General features: G+C 41.7%; 1 protein-coding gene across 6 annotated transcripts in view; it reads left to right on the forward strand.

Moving 5' to 3' along the window:
• Window positions 1-10835, forward strand: part of LOC119853859 (centromere protein J-like) — a 66655-nt gene extending 55820 nt beyond the window's left edge. For 5 of the 6 annotated variants that reach the window (XM_043511292.1, XM_043511291.1, XM_043511290.1 and 2 more), the window contains 9 exons: window positions 356-514; window positions 852-966; window positions 1266-1372; window positions 1671-1826; window positions 4040-4144; window positions 6242-6382; window positions 7134-7218; window positions 7557-7677; window positions 9293-10835. In XM_043511292.1, coding sequence (XP_043367227.1) covers window positions 356-514; window positions 852-966; window positions 1266-1372; window positions 1671-1826; window positions 4040-4144; window positions 6242-6382; window positions 7134-7218; window positions 7557-7677; window positions 9293-9482 — 1179 coding nt within the window. In that variant the 3' untranslated portion in view covers window positions 9483-10835. The other variant, XM_043511296.1, reaches the window with a different exon arrangement.
• Window positions 10836-13546: the final 2711 nt, after the last annotated feature.

The following is a 13546-nucleotide window of genomic DNA, read 5'->3' on the forward strand; positions in this document are numbered from 1 at the left end:
TGCCATTAACTTCAGTAGGGCCAGATTTCACCCTATGAATCTATAAGTGCTTAATGTGTGAACATCCTGCTGTTGCGATTGCAACCTTTCACAGGATTGTTCCAGCTTTACAAGAACCAGAAAATGAAACTGCTTAGAAACAAAAGTGAAAGTGGCTTGTCCACTTCCATTTTCCAAGCAGAGAGAGAAATGTGAAAAGTAAACAAACAGCAAAAATAGTGAAAAGTAAACTAAAAAAGAAACCTAACATTTTTGAAATAAGCAAATTATTTTTGCAACTTTTACAGAATGACTTCAGTGTGATTTTTTAACATGACAGTGTATATTTAATGCAAAAATATTGAATGCATTTCAGGCAATGAAGAGTACAGTGCAAAGGACTGAGTCTTTGAAATCAGTAACCAGGGAACCGAGAGAAAAGACACCATCTAATCACTTTCATAGCAGAAGTACAACACCCACTGGCAGGAGAACATCCCATCAAGGAAGATTAACACCATTTGAGCCAGAGAAGGTAACTAGTTAATAGTGCAACTATTCTGATTGTTATGATTATTTACTGTTTATATTATGATATTGCTCAGAGGCGCTGGTTGGGATCATGGATCTATTATGACATGTGCTGCCCCAAAGAGTTTACAGTCTAAGATGACAAGCAATACGCTTATGTTGGGGGAGAGGTAGACAGTTGAATAGAAACAAATTGTAGATACCATATCAGTTATTTATGGTACAAGCTTCATTTCTTGACAGCCCAGGAGTTCACACATGACCATTCATACACTGAGAATTGCCAAGTTACAGAGATGGTAGGACTGTATATTTGTCTAAAACTCTTCATTTTGTTTTAGGTTATGCATCAATCATCTCATAATGAACAAAGAACCTATGGCAGGAAGTCACCTGTACTTCCCGTCTCACACTTGACTGTGTCTAAGGAAACCAACTCATCTTCTTACATAAAAGGTAAGATTTCCTGCAAGCCCTACATTTTTATGGCTATGATTTGTGGGAACTTTCCACCTGTCAGCAATGGTCTGCAGGTGAGTGTACAGCTTCTTTCTTTTGCTTCAGGAGGAGGCAGCACCAAGGGTTGCTGTCAACGAGAATGATATTATTGTGGCAATAAGCAATGTGTTGCATGAATCTGAAAGTTAGTATATTTTAAATGGACTCTGAAACAACACCATGGCAGTTGTATGACTTGGCACTTTCCTAGGCCTGCACTGACCTTTTGAATCTGTTTTTCTTTCCACACCCTGTAGGCAGATTCTCATCCACCTCAGGTAGTTCAGAGGACACAGTCCTCTTTCGCAACCAGAGCGATGATGTTTGTAGCTCTGCATCCTGCAGTAACAATGAGGAAACACAGGTATATTTATACATATAGAAATATTTAATCATCCAGCAAGATTTATACATCAGCTTTCACAGGCACCGAGCTAAATCCTAGTCCCATTTAAGTCATTGGCAAAATTAACAGTGTCTTCATGGGGCCAAATATTCAGTCTGCTTCATTTTTCCTCCCATCTGTTGGTGCTCATTGTACTTAAAACAATACAGTGACATCTTACAAATCCCATGGTATGTTCCTCTGTGAAAATAGCCCTTTATAACAATTTGTCTTAAGGAGGTTTATGTTGCAATTTAATATTTTCATCTTGACACAGGAGAAAGAGAATCTGTGCCTTAAAAGGACTGAAAAATCACTTAAACCTTGGGATCAAACAGCCTCTGTGACACTCTCCAGGAGAAACAGCATAATCCCAAGTGGCAGCAAAACATCAGCAGAAGGTTTTTATGCTTTACTGGATGCTGAAGCAAAGGTTTGAGCTAATTATAGGTACTGGCTCACATACTGATCTTCGACACCCATAGCTCCAGCCATGCAACCGTGTGCTGAAATGTTGTATCATCAATCCAAGCAAAATAAAATACACCTGGGAAAACAGAACTCTCCATTTCAATCTCCTTTCCTAATCACTAGACTATATAACATTTCTTTCATGGGTTAATATTAATTCAGGCCTTGCCTTCTGTTGCCTGATGAAAATGCATATGACCTTGTGGGGGTAGGAAGTGGGATTGTTCTCCCTGCAAGACTTGGGACTGCTCATAGCTGCAGTGCAAAGCTTAAGCAAAACTAAATATTTTTTACCTACGGTTTTGTTGCCACAGCTATCTTCAGAGCTCCTCAGGGTACGTGTTTTCTGTCATTGCCTGACATTGCTAATGTGCCGCAGAAGGCTTTGCTCCAAAAGCAACACTCTGGCCCTTTGAAGGTATCTTGGCATACATTGGCAGGTAGCAGAGAAAACCCCAAAGTGTTCTGGACCACAGTTAGGAAATCTGGATTTGGAAGAAATGGGAATGGAAGACAATTAAATTCAGAGAGAAGGGGAACCACTGGTGAAAATGCCACCGAGGAAGCATGAATAATACAAAAGGTGAGGGAGGCCCTTATCTTGGCAGGGAGGGCAGAGGCAATGCTAAGGAGCTGCAGAGAGGTGCACAGCTTCTGGAATGCTCTGACAATTCTCGGGGTCCCCAGGATTGTGGGTCACCTTGTTACCCCTCACCCCGCCTCCAGTAAGAGGGAGACTTCCCTGTGCTTAACTGGGTATCAGCAACCTGTTACCTCCAGCCTGTTAGTCACCCAAGCCCTCTCCTCTGAGTTGTGCCAGCCCTTCCTTGCCTTCAGCTTAACAGTAGGTGCACCCCAGTCCCTGAATCCCTTTCAAGTATTTGCCCTGTAGCAGCCAGCCCCTTCTCCACTGAACACTCTCAAAAATATCAGGGCTGCAGTCCCCAGGGGAACAGTGTACACACCAACTTGTATGATTCAACTCAGAATCAGCACCTTGTTTAATACCTCATCACTGAGTTTTATGTATAGTGAGAACAAGAAGTTTATTATCAAAGGTTCAAGAGATAGTGGGTAAGGATAATGGAACAAAAGGGTGATATATAAAACAAAATCATGACATGCTTTCTAGAGACTAAACTTAACTATTAGGTTAACCTCCTATCTAGTTTATCTCACCCAAAGCCTTTTTCAACGTCTTCAGCCAAGGCTCGTTAAGGTCCCGTTTTCATGAATGTAAACACACTACCTGTTTACTTCCTAGGTACAGGTTGCTACTTTTTGCCTTCTACCTATATCCTCAAAGTTCATTATCTATACTCTGAGATGGGATAACCCATCACTTGCTTTTCCTGTGTGCTCTTTTCTGTTGATTTCATGTCTCCCTGTTGACTTCATATGTAAATGTGCCTCCATTGTGTTAGCTTATGATGCTTAATTTACGTGCAACAGAGAAACAGGTGAATAAATATCTTTTTTTCTGACAGGAAACCTGTTTCTCCACCTCTGCTGTAATACAGAATCTAAGAACATATTTTTAGCATAGATATGTAACTCCTTATGTAGTATCTCTACATCCATTTCACAGAAGTATCAATGGCCAATGTGACCCTCGCTTTCATTTAAGACCTCATGTGACATTCTTTGGTGAACCAGAACACACCAGGTCAGGATATTCTTGTGCCCCCCTTGCCAGCTGGAACTGAGAGGCTCGGTGATTTTGGGTGCTAGCTCACTCTCTAAACTGTCTGCAGTTGACTGTTTCCCTCTTGTGTTGCTCACCTGAATGGGTTACTACCCTGCCAGGAGAAAGACTTTTTGTTCCATTGGATTTCTGCCTCCAAAAAAAAGCATGCACACTTCCTGACTGTAGCTAATATTGGTTCAGGATGGGTCTGGACACTGTGGGCCTGATTCTCACTTACACTGAGGGCACTTTACACCGTGGGTGTAAATATAACTTAAGGCCATTTTATGCTGCCAGAGCAGCCTGAAGGGGCCTCCATGTAAATGGGAACAGGGCCTTGTGTCTCACCCTACTGTGCCATGCTTGTCTCCCATAGTAATGCTCTCCTGATTACCATAGTTTTGGCAGAGTTGATTGAGATTAGCAAAAATATTAGCAAAACTCTATGTTCATGTAACAATATAACAGGGACTGTAATGTTCCCATAGAATTCTCCTCCAAAATCAACATTATCCAGAAGATCTTCACTATATGAAGAAAGCAAAAAGAGTGATGAGGAGGTACAAGAAAAAATAGAGTATGCAGATGGTAAGGTAAGGGACCTTACACAGATTTAAGGGTAGAAAAGAGGTGACAAATAGGATCCCTGATATGGCTATGAATTACCATTACACAGGCTCTAGAGAATGTTTTGTAAGCGAAGTTTTCCTTTTTCACAGGAAAGCAAAAATGTAAAGATCACACCATATGTTATAGGAAATTTGATTAACTAACAGGCTCGAAATCCAGACACCTGGATTTTGTTCCCAGCTCAACCACTGATTCACCATGTGACCTTTGGCAAGTCACTTATCCTGTCTGCTTCAGTTACCCCATTTGTAAACTGGAGATAATGACAGCTACCATCTACTGATGAAAAAGTGCTACCTTTAAAGTGGTGTTTAACTGCTTGCATAGATTGGGCAGCCCTTTTTCCAATGCCATTACAGGAAGTGTGGTTGAGACTTGCAGCTAGGCTCCCGCCAACTCTTGTGTAACATTGCTACAAACAGTCTTGTCCTATTAAACTGTTTTCAACACTAATTTAGGGGAGACCCATTGTCAGCTATGGGTCAGTTTTCTGGCACAGACCAGGGCTTAAGGCATTAGTTCATTCCTCATGTCCATTCAGTCCTAGGCCTCTCTGCAAATGCTACCAATGAGGGTGTCAATTAATGCCAGTTATTTTAATGGGAGTTTCTGTGATGTAGATACTGCCTGGCTGGTGGGGACTGGCCAGAGACCACCAACTCTTCACAGTTATTATTAAGATGGGCTCTGGCAGCCTATACCTGTCACAGTTCCTTCTCACAGAAGTAGCAAATGCAGGACCTGTAATTCTGCATTTGGAAAGGAAAACAATCATTAAAAGATTAGGCATTTTCACCACTTCTTTCAGCTCATAAAATCAAGAGTTGTTCTGGGCTTGTTTTTTGTGGGGGGCGGGGAGTGCTAGAGAAATGGGATAGAGAGATGTTATAGCATTAAAGGTGGAGCAAGACATTAACACCCACCCTAATGCACTTGGACCTTTTAATAACAATACTTCTTGTTAAAGTGTTCTTCATAACAATTTTCAGTTATTACCCAGGCATCTTTGAATACAATTGCATTTAAATAAAAATATTGTCCCAAGTATCCATTACAATGCCTGTTTTGGGAAGCCCTACTTTCCTCTCTTCCTCCCCGCAAAATTTGTTGTATTCCTCCTCTCTCCTGTTCATGACTTTCCTTTCCCATGAGGAATGGCTTATGACACTGGCACCATATGGTAGAGTTAAGGCACAACTCTTCTGACTGCCTCCTCCACTGGGATTTCACTAAATGGATTGTGGTATGTAAATCAATGCAACCTGATGACCAGAAGTAGCTGCCCTAGTGACTCCAGCACAGTCTGCTTGGGTTAATTAGAGTTCTGCTAGACCGCAGGTCTCATCTGACAAACGCATCAGCTGCAGAAGAGTACACTGGTGATGTGTTCACTGCCTGCTTGTCAAGTGGTCTTGGGTGATATCCCAGGGGCTCTCTGCATGCAGCAAATTTATCTTCCATAGAGCTAAGTGCTTCTAATGGGGTCACATTGTCTGGAAGTAAAATTGCCATCTGCATATGTCACCATCATATGCCAGCTTATCAAATCAGATCATTTTGGTCCCCTCCACCCAGATCCTAGGTTTCTTGGGTGGGGAACTCAGTTTGCTCTGACTTGTGTGGACATATATGCAGACTAACTAGATTGTCTTAATCGGGAGCCTTAGCTCACTCCAACTGAGTAGCTGCAGAATTGTCTTCTTTCATTGAAATACAGTACTTGCCAGCGCTCTGAAACTTGGACTGAATGAGAGGAAATAGCAATCTGGCTAGCCTGCCAAAACCCGCATTTGGCGGCGAGGGGGAGAGGTAAATAATATTTAGGTCTCTCTTGGCACACAAGTGATGAAGGCATTACTTACCCATGCTATAGAAATAAGCTTTGAAGGGCTGTGGCATAGCCTGAAGTTCCTGTGTTAATGAAATATTTAGCAGCAAACTCTCATTTCAGTTACACCACTGCAACATTACTGACTGCACTGAGGATGCACTGGTGTAGCTGAGAGGGGTGTTTGGCCCATTTTTGTTTCTCTTGTGAGGTGTATTTTGTGTGTTTAAAGGTAGAAGAGGTGCTTACTGATGGCCGTCGAATCATTATTTTCCGCAATGGTACCAAGAAAGAGATCAGTGCAGATAAAAGGATGACAGTGGTTACTTTTTTCAATGGAGATGTAAAGAAGATCATGCCGGATCAGAGAGTGGTGTGTAAACACTTGTCTTTTCTTTTTGTTTAAAAAAAGCATGTCAATATTTTATGCAGATTGACTAGTACTACAAGGTCCTACATCTTGTAGTCTTTAGTAGAGGTTTGAAAGAGAAGCAGGGTGGCTTGGTGACCTGGGCTAGAGAGTCTACCCCACAGACAAGTGGAAGAGTGAAAAGAAGCCAAGATAGCAGTAGAAGATGGAACAAATGGAGCACTGATGCTGGCATCTTTGGTGGAGCAGGTGGAAATGGAAACCATGACACAAAGCAAAGTGTGAGACATGGCTCCTTGGGGCAGGGAGTGTCTCTTTATTATACATTTGTAGGGTGCCAATGCAATTGGGTCCTTTCCTCTAGGTGTAGCACTATTTCCTTCAAATAGGAAATAATAATGTAATGTCAGCTGGGGTGGAGTTGAGGAGGTTCTTGAAGATAGGTTGAGAATGTTACGCTTCATTAAGTGTGCAAGGGGGAGCAAGAGGAAGGATCCAGTGGGCAAGGAAGATAACTTTAGCAACTGCATTGATTATTTGTATGTCATAGAGGAGAAAGCAGCAAAATCTGGACACATCCTATATGTGAGGGAAAGAGGAGAGTTGAAATATAAATATAATTACTTGTAATCCAAATACCTTAAGTTAATTCAAAATCATTTTTCTATGAGAGATTTTTTTAAAACAATGTTATAACTGTATCCCATTATTAAAATGTTAGAAACAAAATACAAACTCTTCACTGTCTTTGCAGATTTATTATTATGCAGATGCACAGACAACCCATACCACTTATCCAAATGGCTTGGAGCTACTGCAGTTCCCTAACAATCAGATAGGTATGTGGTAGCTCATAACTTTGAACTACTTTTGCAGGAGTATCTTCTTATAAAAAATTGCCTGACTCTAACTCTGGGAGACTGGGATTTTGCACTTCATCTCTCTGTCCCTTGGATTACTCATTTATAAAATGTGGATAATTGATATTTGCTTTGAGATCTACAGGTGTAAAAGCACTATTTAGATGCTTATTATTAATTCTTTACAATTTTTAGTAGGTTATCATCTATAAAGTCCGTTCCTCACCCCCATGTCTTGTGAAAGAACATGCTGTAGTTTCATATAAACCAACATGACGGAGTTTCTAAATAGACTTTAAAAATATTGTTTTCTACAGAAAAACACCATCCAGATGGCACCAAAGAAATTGTGTTCCCAGATCAGGCAGTGAAACGCTTCTATGATGATGGGCTTGAGGAAACGGTTTTTCCAGATGGCACAGTAGTAAAAGTAGAAAAGTAAGTATCCTGTGAGGTGACATGGCTGGGGCACTGAGCAGATCTATACCGGCTCTCCTGGTGGGAGGGCAGAAGGTTAAAGCTTTAGTTTGTGTCTTACAAGGCTCATTTTTACAAACGAGAGGGTTGTTTTGTTTTCAGTACATACTGGTTTGTTCGGAGGTTTCAGAAGAATTGAAAAGAGAAAGGATTTGGAGTATGACTGGAGGAAAGTTTTTACCAGAATGAGGCATTGGGGATGATTCTTCACTGCCTTGCATCTTGTGTAGTCATTTGCAGCTGGATACAGTGGGTGTGATTTGATTTAGTAGCACTTTATACTCATTTTGTTCAGCTGTAATGACTTGTTACGCAAGGAGGAAGGCACCAGAGGGTCAGGTGCACTGGATTAGTGCATAGAGTAGGGAACTGAAGATCTGGACTCCTGGCTTCTATACTTACCTCTGTTGCCGACTCTCTCTCCTTGGGCAAGTCACTGAGCCCTGTGCCTCAGCGAAAAATGAGTAATAATAATACTTATCACCGCATACTTCACAGGGGTATTGTGAGAACCACTGTTTGTAAAGTGCTTTAAGATCCTTGGATGAAGCGTGCACTGTAAGTGCAGATTATGTAGTTCATTACTATTTGAGTTAATTTTATGTACTGATGCATCTCTGTGATGAAGACCACATTGTGAGAACTGCAGTCTTTCTGTAAACGCTGTTACATTTGGGTGGTTGAAGATCAGAGCTGTGCTGAAACTTGGAGGGGAAAGCTTTCATCTGATGTGTTATATTCCAGTCCCACTGCTGCAAATCAGATATATTCACGAGAACATTTAATCTCAGTGATGCATTTCTGTGCACCCTGTCCAACTCCTGCAGAAGTGTATATAACATTAGGGCTACTTTCACCCCTGTGGACACAAGGAGATGTCATTTATGTGTCCTTGCACCATCCTGGGCCCATCTACCATAGGAAAGATTCATTTCAGGCAGCATAATTGCAGCTTCACCTCCCTCGTAGCTTTCACCTGCAGGGAGCAGTTTTAAGTTATGGCTGGGACTCCATCAAAGCCCCACTGTTAGAAGCAGCTCTTGGAGTGAGTTGATTGAATATATCCATGCCCCTTCCCTGTCGAGTGCTAGCCACTTTGGAGGCAGCCCTGGCCCTCAGCATTGGTTTCTGCAGCTATCTATTATACTGTAGCAGTCTCCACATGGTGTATTTTCCATTGCTGGAGTCTGTCAGGATCAGGGACACCAGAACGGGGGGACCAAGGGGTCATGGCCCTATCACTTTTTACCAACCGTAAGAGCAAGTGACAGGGGGAGGGGGTGGAGAGGAGCGAGTGTGGTTGAGGGTGTCTTGGTGGGAAGAGGCGGTGCAGGAGCAGGGTCTTGGGGAAGGGGTGGTGCGAGGATGGAGGCTCTGGGAGAAGGGGTGGCATGGGGGAAGGGCCTCGGGGGAGGAGAGGTGGCACGGAGGGGCAGGGCCACGGTTTGGGTGACAGTGGCCCCCCCAATTTTAGGGAGCTTCCACCGCTCCTGGTCAGGATATACTATACACCCATTGGGAATCTGGGCTTTTGTACATGGCTGAATACTTTATCAATTGTCTTTTTTTTTTTCAGGAATGGTGATAAAATGGTGATGTTCAGTAATGGGCAGAAGGAAATTCACACATCACAGTTCAAGAGGAGGGAGTACCCCGATGGCACTATAAAGACTGTGTATTCCAGTGGCCAACAGGAAACAAAGTATTCCTCTGGCCGGGTTCGAATCAAAGACGAAGAGGGCAACATCATCCTCAATAAGAAGTGATTCATCTGCTCTAGACGCAATGTTGTATGTAGGTCGTTCAAGCCAGTTTCTAGTTGAGATTGGTTATTATTTTACAGTGTAGATATGTATCCCCTGGAAGTGCACAAGTCTGATTTGTTTTCTTCCTAGTCCCTTTGCCTGCCTTTCTGTTCCTTGAAAGGATTAGGGCCTGACTGTGTGTGGCTCTGAGCACCCACAACTTCTCTCAAAGTCAATTAAGGATCAGGCTCATAATGAGTTGTGTTTTCTAAAATCATAAATGAATGCCATGCATCTCAAGAAAAAACAGAAATTGCTGTGTGGAGAACATTTTATTTCTTCACACCAGGTGTAAGGAAGAAGGGGATGGACTAGAGACTAAGCATATGATATGATATGCCTAGATTCCCGTGGACCATAAGTTCACATTCCAAGTAGATATCTAGGATTGAATTTTACTTGCATTCACTGAATTTTAGTTAAACTACAGCTTTCTGGGTGGGTGTTTCTTGAACGAGGCTTCTAAAACTGCACTCATGTCTGCCCTGAATAGATATTAACCAACCCATGGTACTTTCCTTCCCACCAAGTGTTTGCCTAATGACTTTGCCCAAAATTTCCCTTCCCCTTACTCGGGTGCTAGTTGGCTCCTCTGTCTACCCCAGAAATGGCTGCACTTCAGTGGTGTTGTATGTATGCCCCACAGCTGTAGGGCACTTTGAGATCCTTTGGAAAGACACCATATAAATATAAAAAATATTGTTTTTATTATTCAGCATGATAGATCCACTCAGACATGCTGCCTTAAACAAAATCATTAACGAGAATGCAGTTTATTAAGTAAAAATCTAAAGACCAGGTCCAGCTCTTCAGTCTTCAATAGAGACATGTTGATTTACACTCCATGAAGATCTGGACCGATGTCTTTAATTTTACAAATACATGTGTAAACTCCTGCAGACTCTCCTAGCAATCTACCTTTATTCTTTCCTCACATGCAAGTATAAAATAATTGCAAGATTATGCAATTGTTCATTTTTCTGTTTTGTTTCTTGCAGCTCAGAATACAAGCAAATTACTTTGCAGTCTGGAAGATGTAGTCTGACTAGACAGAAAGTGTATGAAACTAGTTATTTCCCATTAATATTGATCACAAACTACAGTGTGTATAAATGTAATTACTCTTTTCTAAGCATTTGATGATGAATACATTTTAATGTAATTCAGGTGTGATAACATAGTTGTATTTTTATTCCTTTTACTCCCTATGTATAAAATAAACTATTTAAAATGGTGTGCTTTTCACTATTGTAATCTTTAATCTATTTCTGCATAGTTTGTGAAAGGCAGTTTATTAAAGAAGTCCAAAAAGATCTTTAAAAGAGACCATTCTATTCCATGTCCTTTGTTACAGGGTAATACTTCTTGCTGCTACATAAAGGCTGAAACAAGGCTACATGGTTTGTCCCAAATAACCATCGCAGCAAAGCTGTCATTGAAAACTGCATTCAGTCAGGTTAGGAAAAAATAGACATCGTGTTTGCATCTGCCAAGGAGAAACATCAAGTTAATTCCTAGGCATCCTGTTTTTAAAAAAGTTTACTGATCGTCAATGAAGCAGCTGGTTTGTGCTCATTTACAGGTATTCAGGAAATGTTTGGTGGTTTTTGTTTGTCGCTTTTACTCTTAAATCATGATTAAGTATCTAGAAATCTTCTTGTTTACACCATTAATTTTAATCCTGTGATGGGGTGCCTGCCCCACACTGGGCTCTAAGGGGTTAATAGAGTCCTAGGGAGGTTGTGCAGGAGGCAGCCAATCAGAGAAGGGCTGCGAGGAGCAGCCAATCAGGGCTGGGCAGGCCCAAATAAGAAGCATTGCAGAGCATTCCCAGTGGAGAGGTCTGATAGCCTGAATCAGTTGCCTTTCAGGGCACATTGTAAGGTCTGTTTACCGAGGCTTTCTCTGAGGGTGTTGTTTGGGATTGTTTGTGTTGGCTACTATTAGATGCTGGAGGCATTGTACTGTTTATATGATTGTTCTTATTTAAATGTGCCTAGGGTGATAGTACACTCTGTTAGTGAAATAAATACATTTACACTGTGGTACAGGAGGAGAGGCAACTAACTTCTCAAGTAACCAGGCTCTAATTTAAACTATGTACTGTAGGGCTTTACAGATCAAAGTCGGGAGCTTGAATTGAACCCAGAAGTAAAAGTGAGAACAGTAAAGTCATCAAAGAACTGGTGTAAAATATTTCCTGTGAGTAATACCCATCTAATAGTTATATAGTTGCCTTGTCCACTACTAAAACTTCCACATGGCCTTCATGTATAGGTTCATGTAGATGCAAAATGCATTGCAGGAATCCCAACTAAAAGTCACAAAAGTATGGATTTCCTTGGCAGGCTCTTGATCCAAAGTAAAATGTCACAAATGTCTTACCAGCTGTGCTTGAATTATGGCAGGGCTGGGGAGGGAAGGGCAGGTCCCCATATACTACTTTTAATGGTTACCTCACTTCAGTCTTATGACCCCCCCTTACTTCTCACTACTGTTTACATTAAAGCCACTCCCTATTTTTCCCCATAATTTAAGGACTACTTACCATATGCAGGTAAAAAAGGTTCTCTGGACCAACAGCTTCACCAGTAGCACCCCCAAATTGCAAACATCTTGGAGAAAAGATCAGCAAAATATCTTTCAGGCACAGGGCCAGGAACTATTTCTGTTGTATCCCCTAGGTTCCAACCCACTAGTATCACCTATGTCTCGTCTAGATTGAGTCTCAGGCAACTCGCTCTAAGTCTCTGTCCTGGCTAGGCACTAGTAAAGTGGACACTGCACCATCTGGCTCTGATGAAAATGAGATTTCGAGCTGCATGTCCTGTGCATGTTAATGATACCACAGCCCAAATCATTTTGCTAGCTCCCCCAGGAGCCTGGCACCATACTGCCTGGGGTAGTGGCAAACCAGAGCCTAGCTAGTAGAACCCTTTGCAGCTGCACTTGCCCATAGTATAACCATTTGGGGTGATATTAGTAACGAGTATTTAATGGTAATTTTGTTGTCTTGTCTGACCTGGCATGCTAGAAAGCGAATCTCAGAAGATGCTGAATAGTATAAAAGCAAAAGAACCATCAAAACAAATAGCACAAGACTAGTTTGCTCTCAGAGAGAGGGAGAAGGTGATGGCATAAATCACAAGAGCTATGTAGCTCATGCCGTAACCAGAACACCTTCAATGGAAATAAAAACATAGTAAAAATGATCCCTGATCTGGTTATTCTTAATACAAAAAGACAGCTCCCTACCTCTTCCTCACACCCCTCTCTTCTCTAATCCTTCATGCTGCAAAACCCCTCTGCCGTGTATTCTGACTGACAATGGCCTTTCCCAGCCACAGATGATTCCTTCTAAGAACACAGATAATCTATATATGAGTGGCTGCATACTCTTTTCTGCAGGATCAGAGTCTTACCCACCCTAAACACATAGACCATGCCAGCCCCAAAACATCCCTCTGTGTTTCTTATTATAGAAGCTGTAAGGGGTGACTTTGCAGGGAGATAGAATACAGTTGCAACACCTCAATTCTTTGTTACCCACAGATTTTCTGGCATCAGACTAAGCCCATGGCAATTAGAATTTTGCTCATATTTGGAACAAAATGAGAATGTACTTATGTAGACCATAGCAGATGCAGTTACTGCCAGACGGACTGTTGGTGGCAGTAGAGATGCACGAGGAGCTCAGATGGTTTGGACAGGGAGTCAAACAAATATTTCAATTCAGTGGTGGTGGTGGGGTTTCTCCCTACTCAGTTTATTGTGCAAAAAGTGTTACACCAGCAGTCTGATGTAAGGCCCCATAATTATGGCATAACATAAGCTGAGTAACTGAGTAACATTAGTAAGGCCCCAGCAAGCAGATAATGTATTGTGTCGGTGGGAGAGATTTTATCTGGTGATTCAAAAATAACACTTGGAGGTCTCATCGCAGTTCCAATATTAAATTCCTCTGTTGCTGTGGGAGACATAATTATAATATTTTCTATCTCACAAAGACTGTAGGGGACTCTTTG

Source organism: Dermochelys coriacea, chromosome 3 (genome assembly GCF_009764565.3).
Source record: "Dermochelys coriacea isolate rDerCor1 chromosome 3, rDerCor1.pri.v4, whole genome shotgun sequence".
In the NCBI taxonomy this organism is placed as follows: Eukaryota; Metazoa; Chordata; order Testudines; family Dermochelyidae; genus Dermochelys; species Dermochelys coriacea.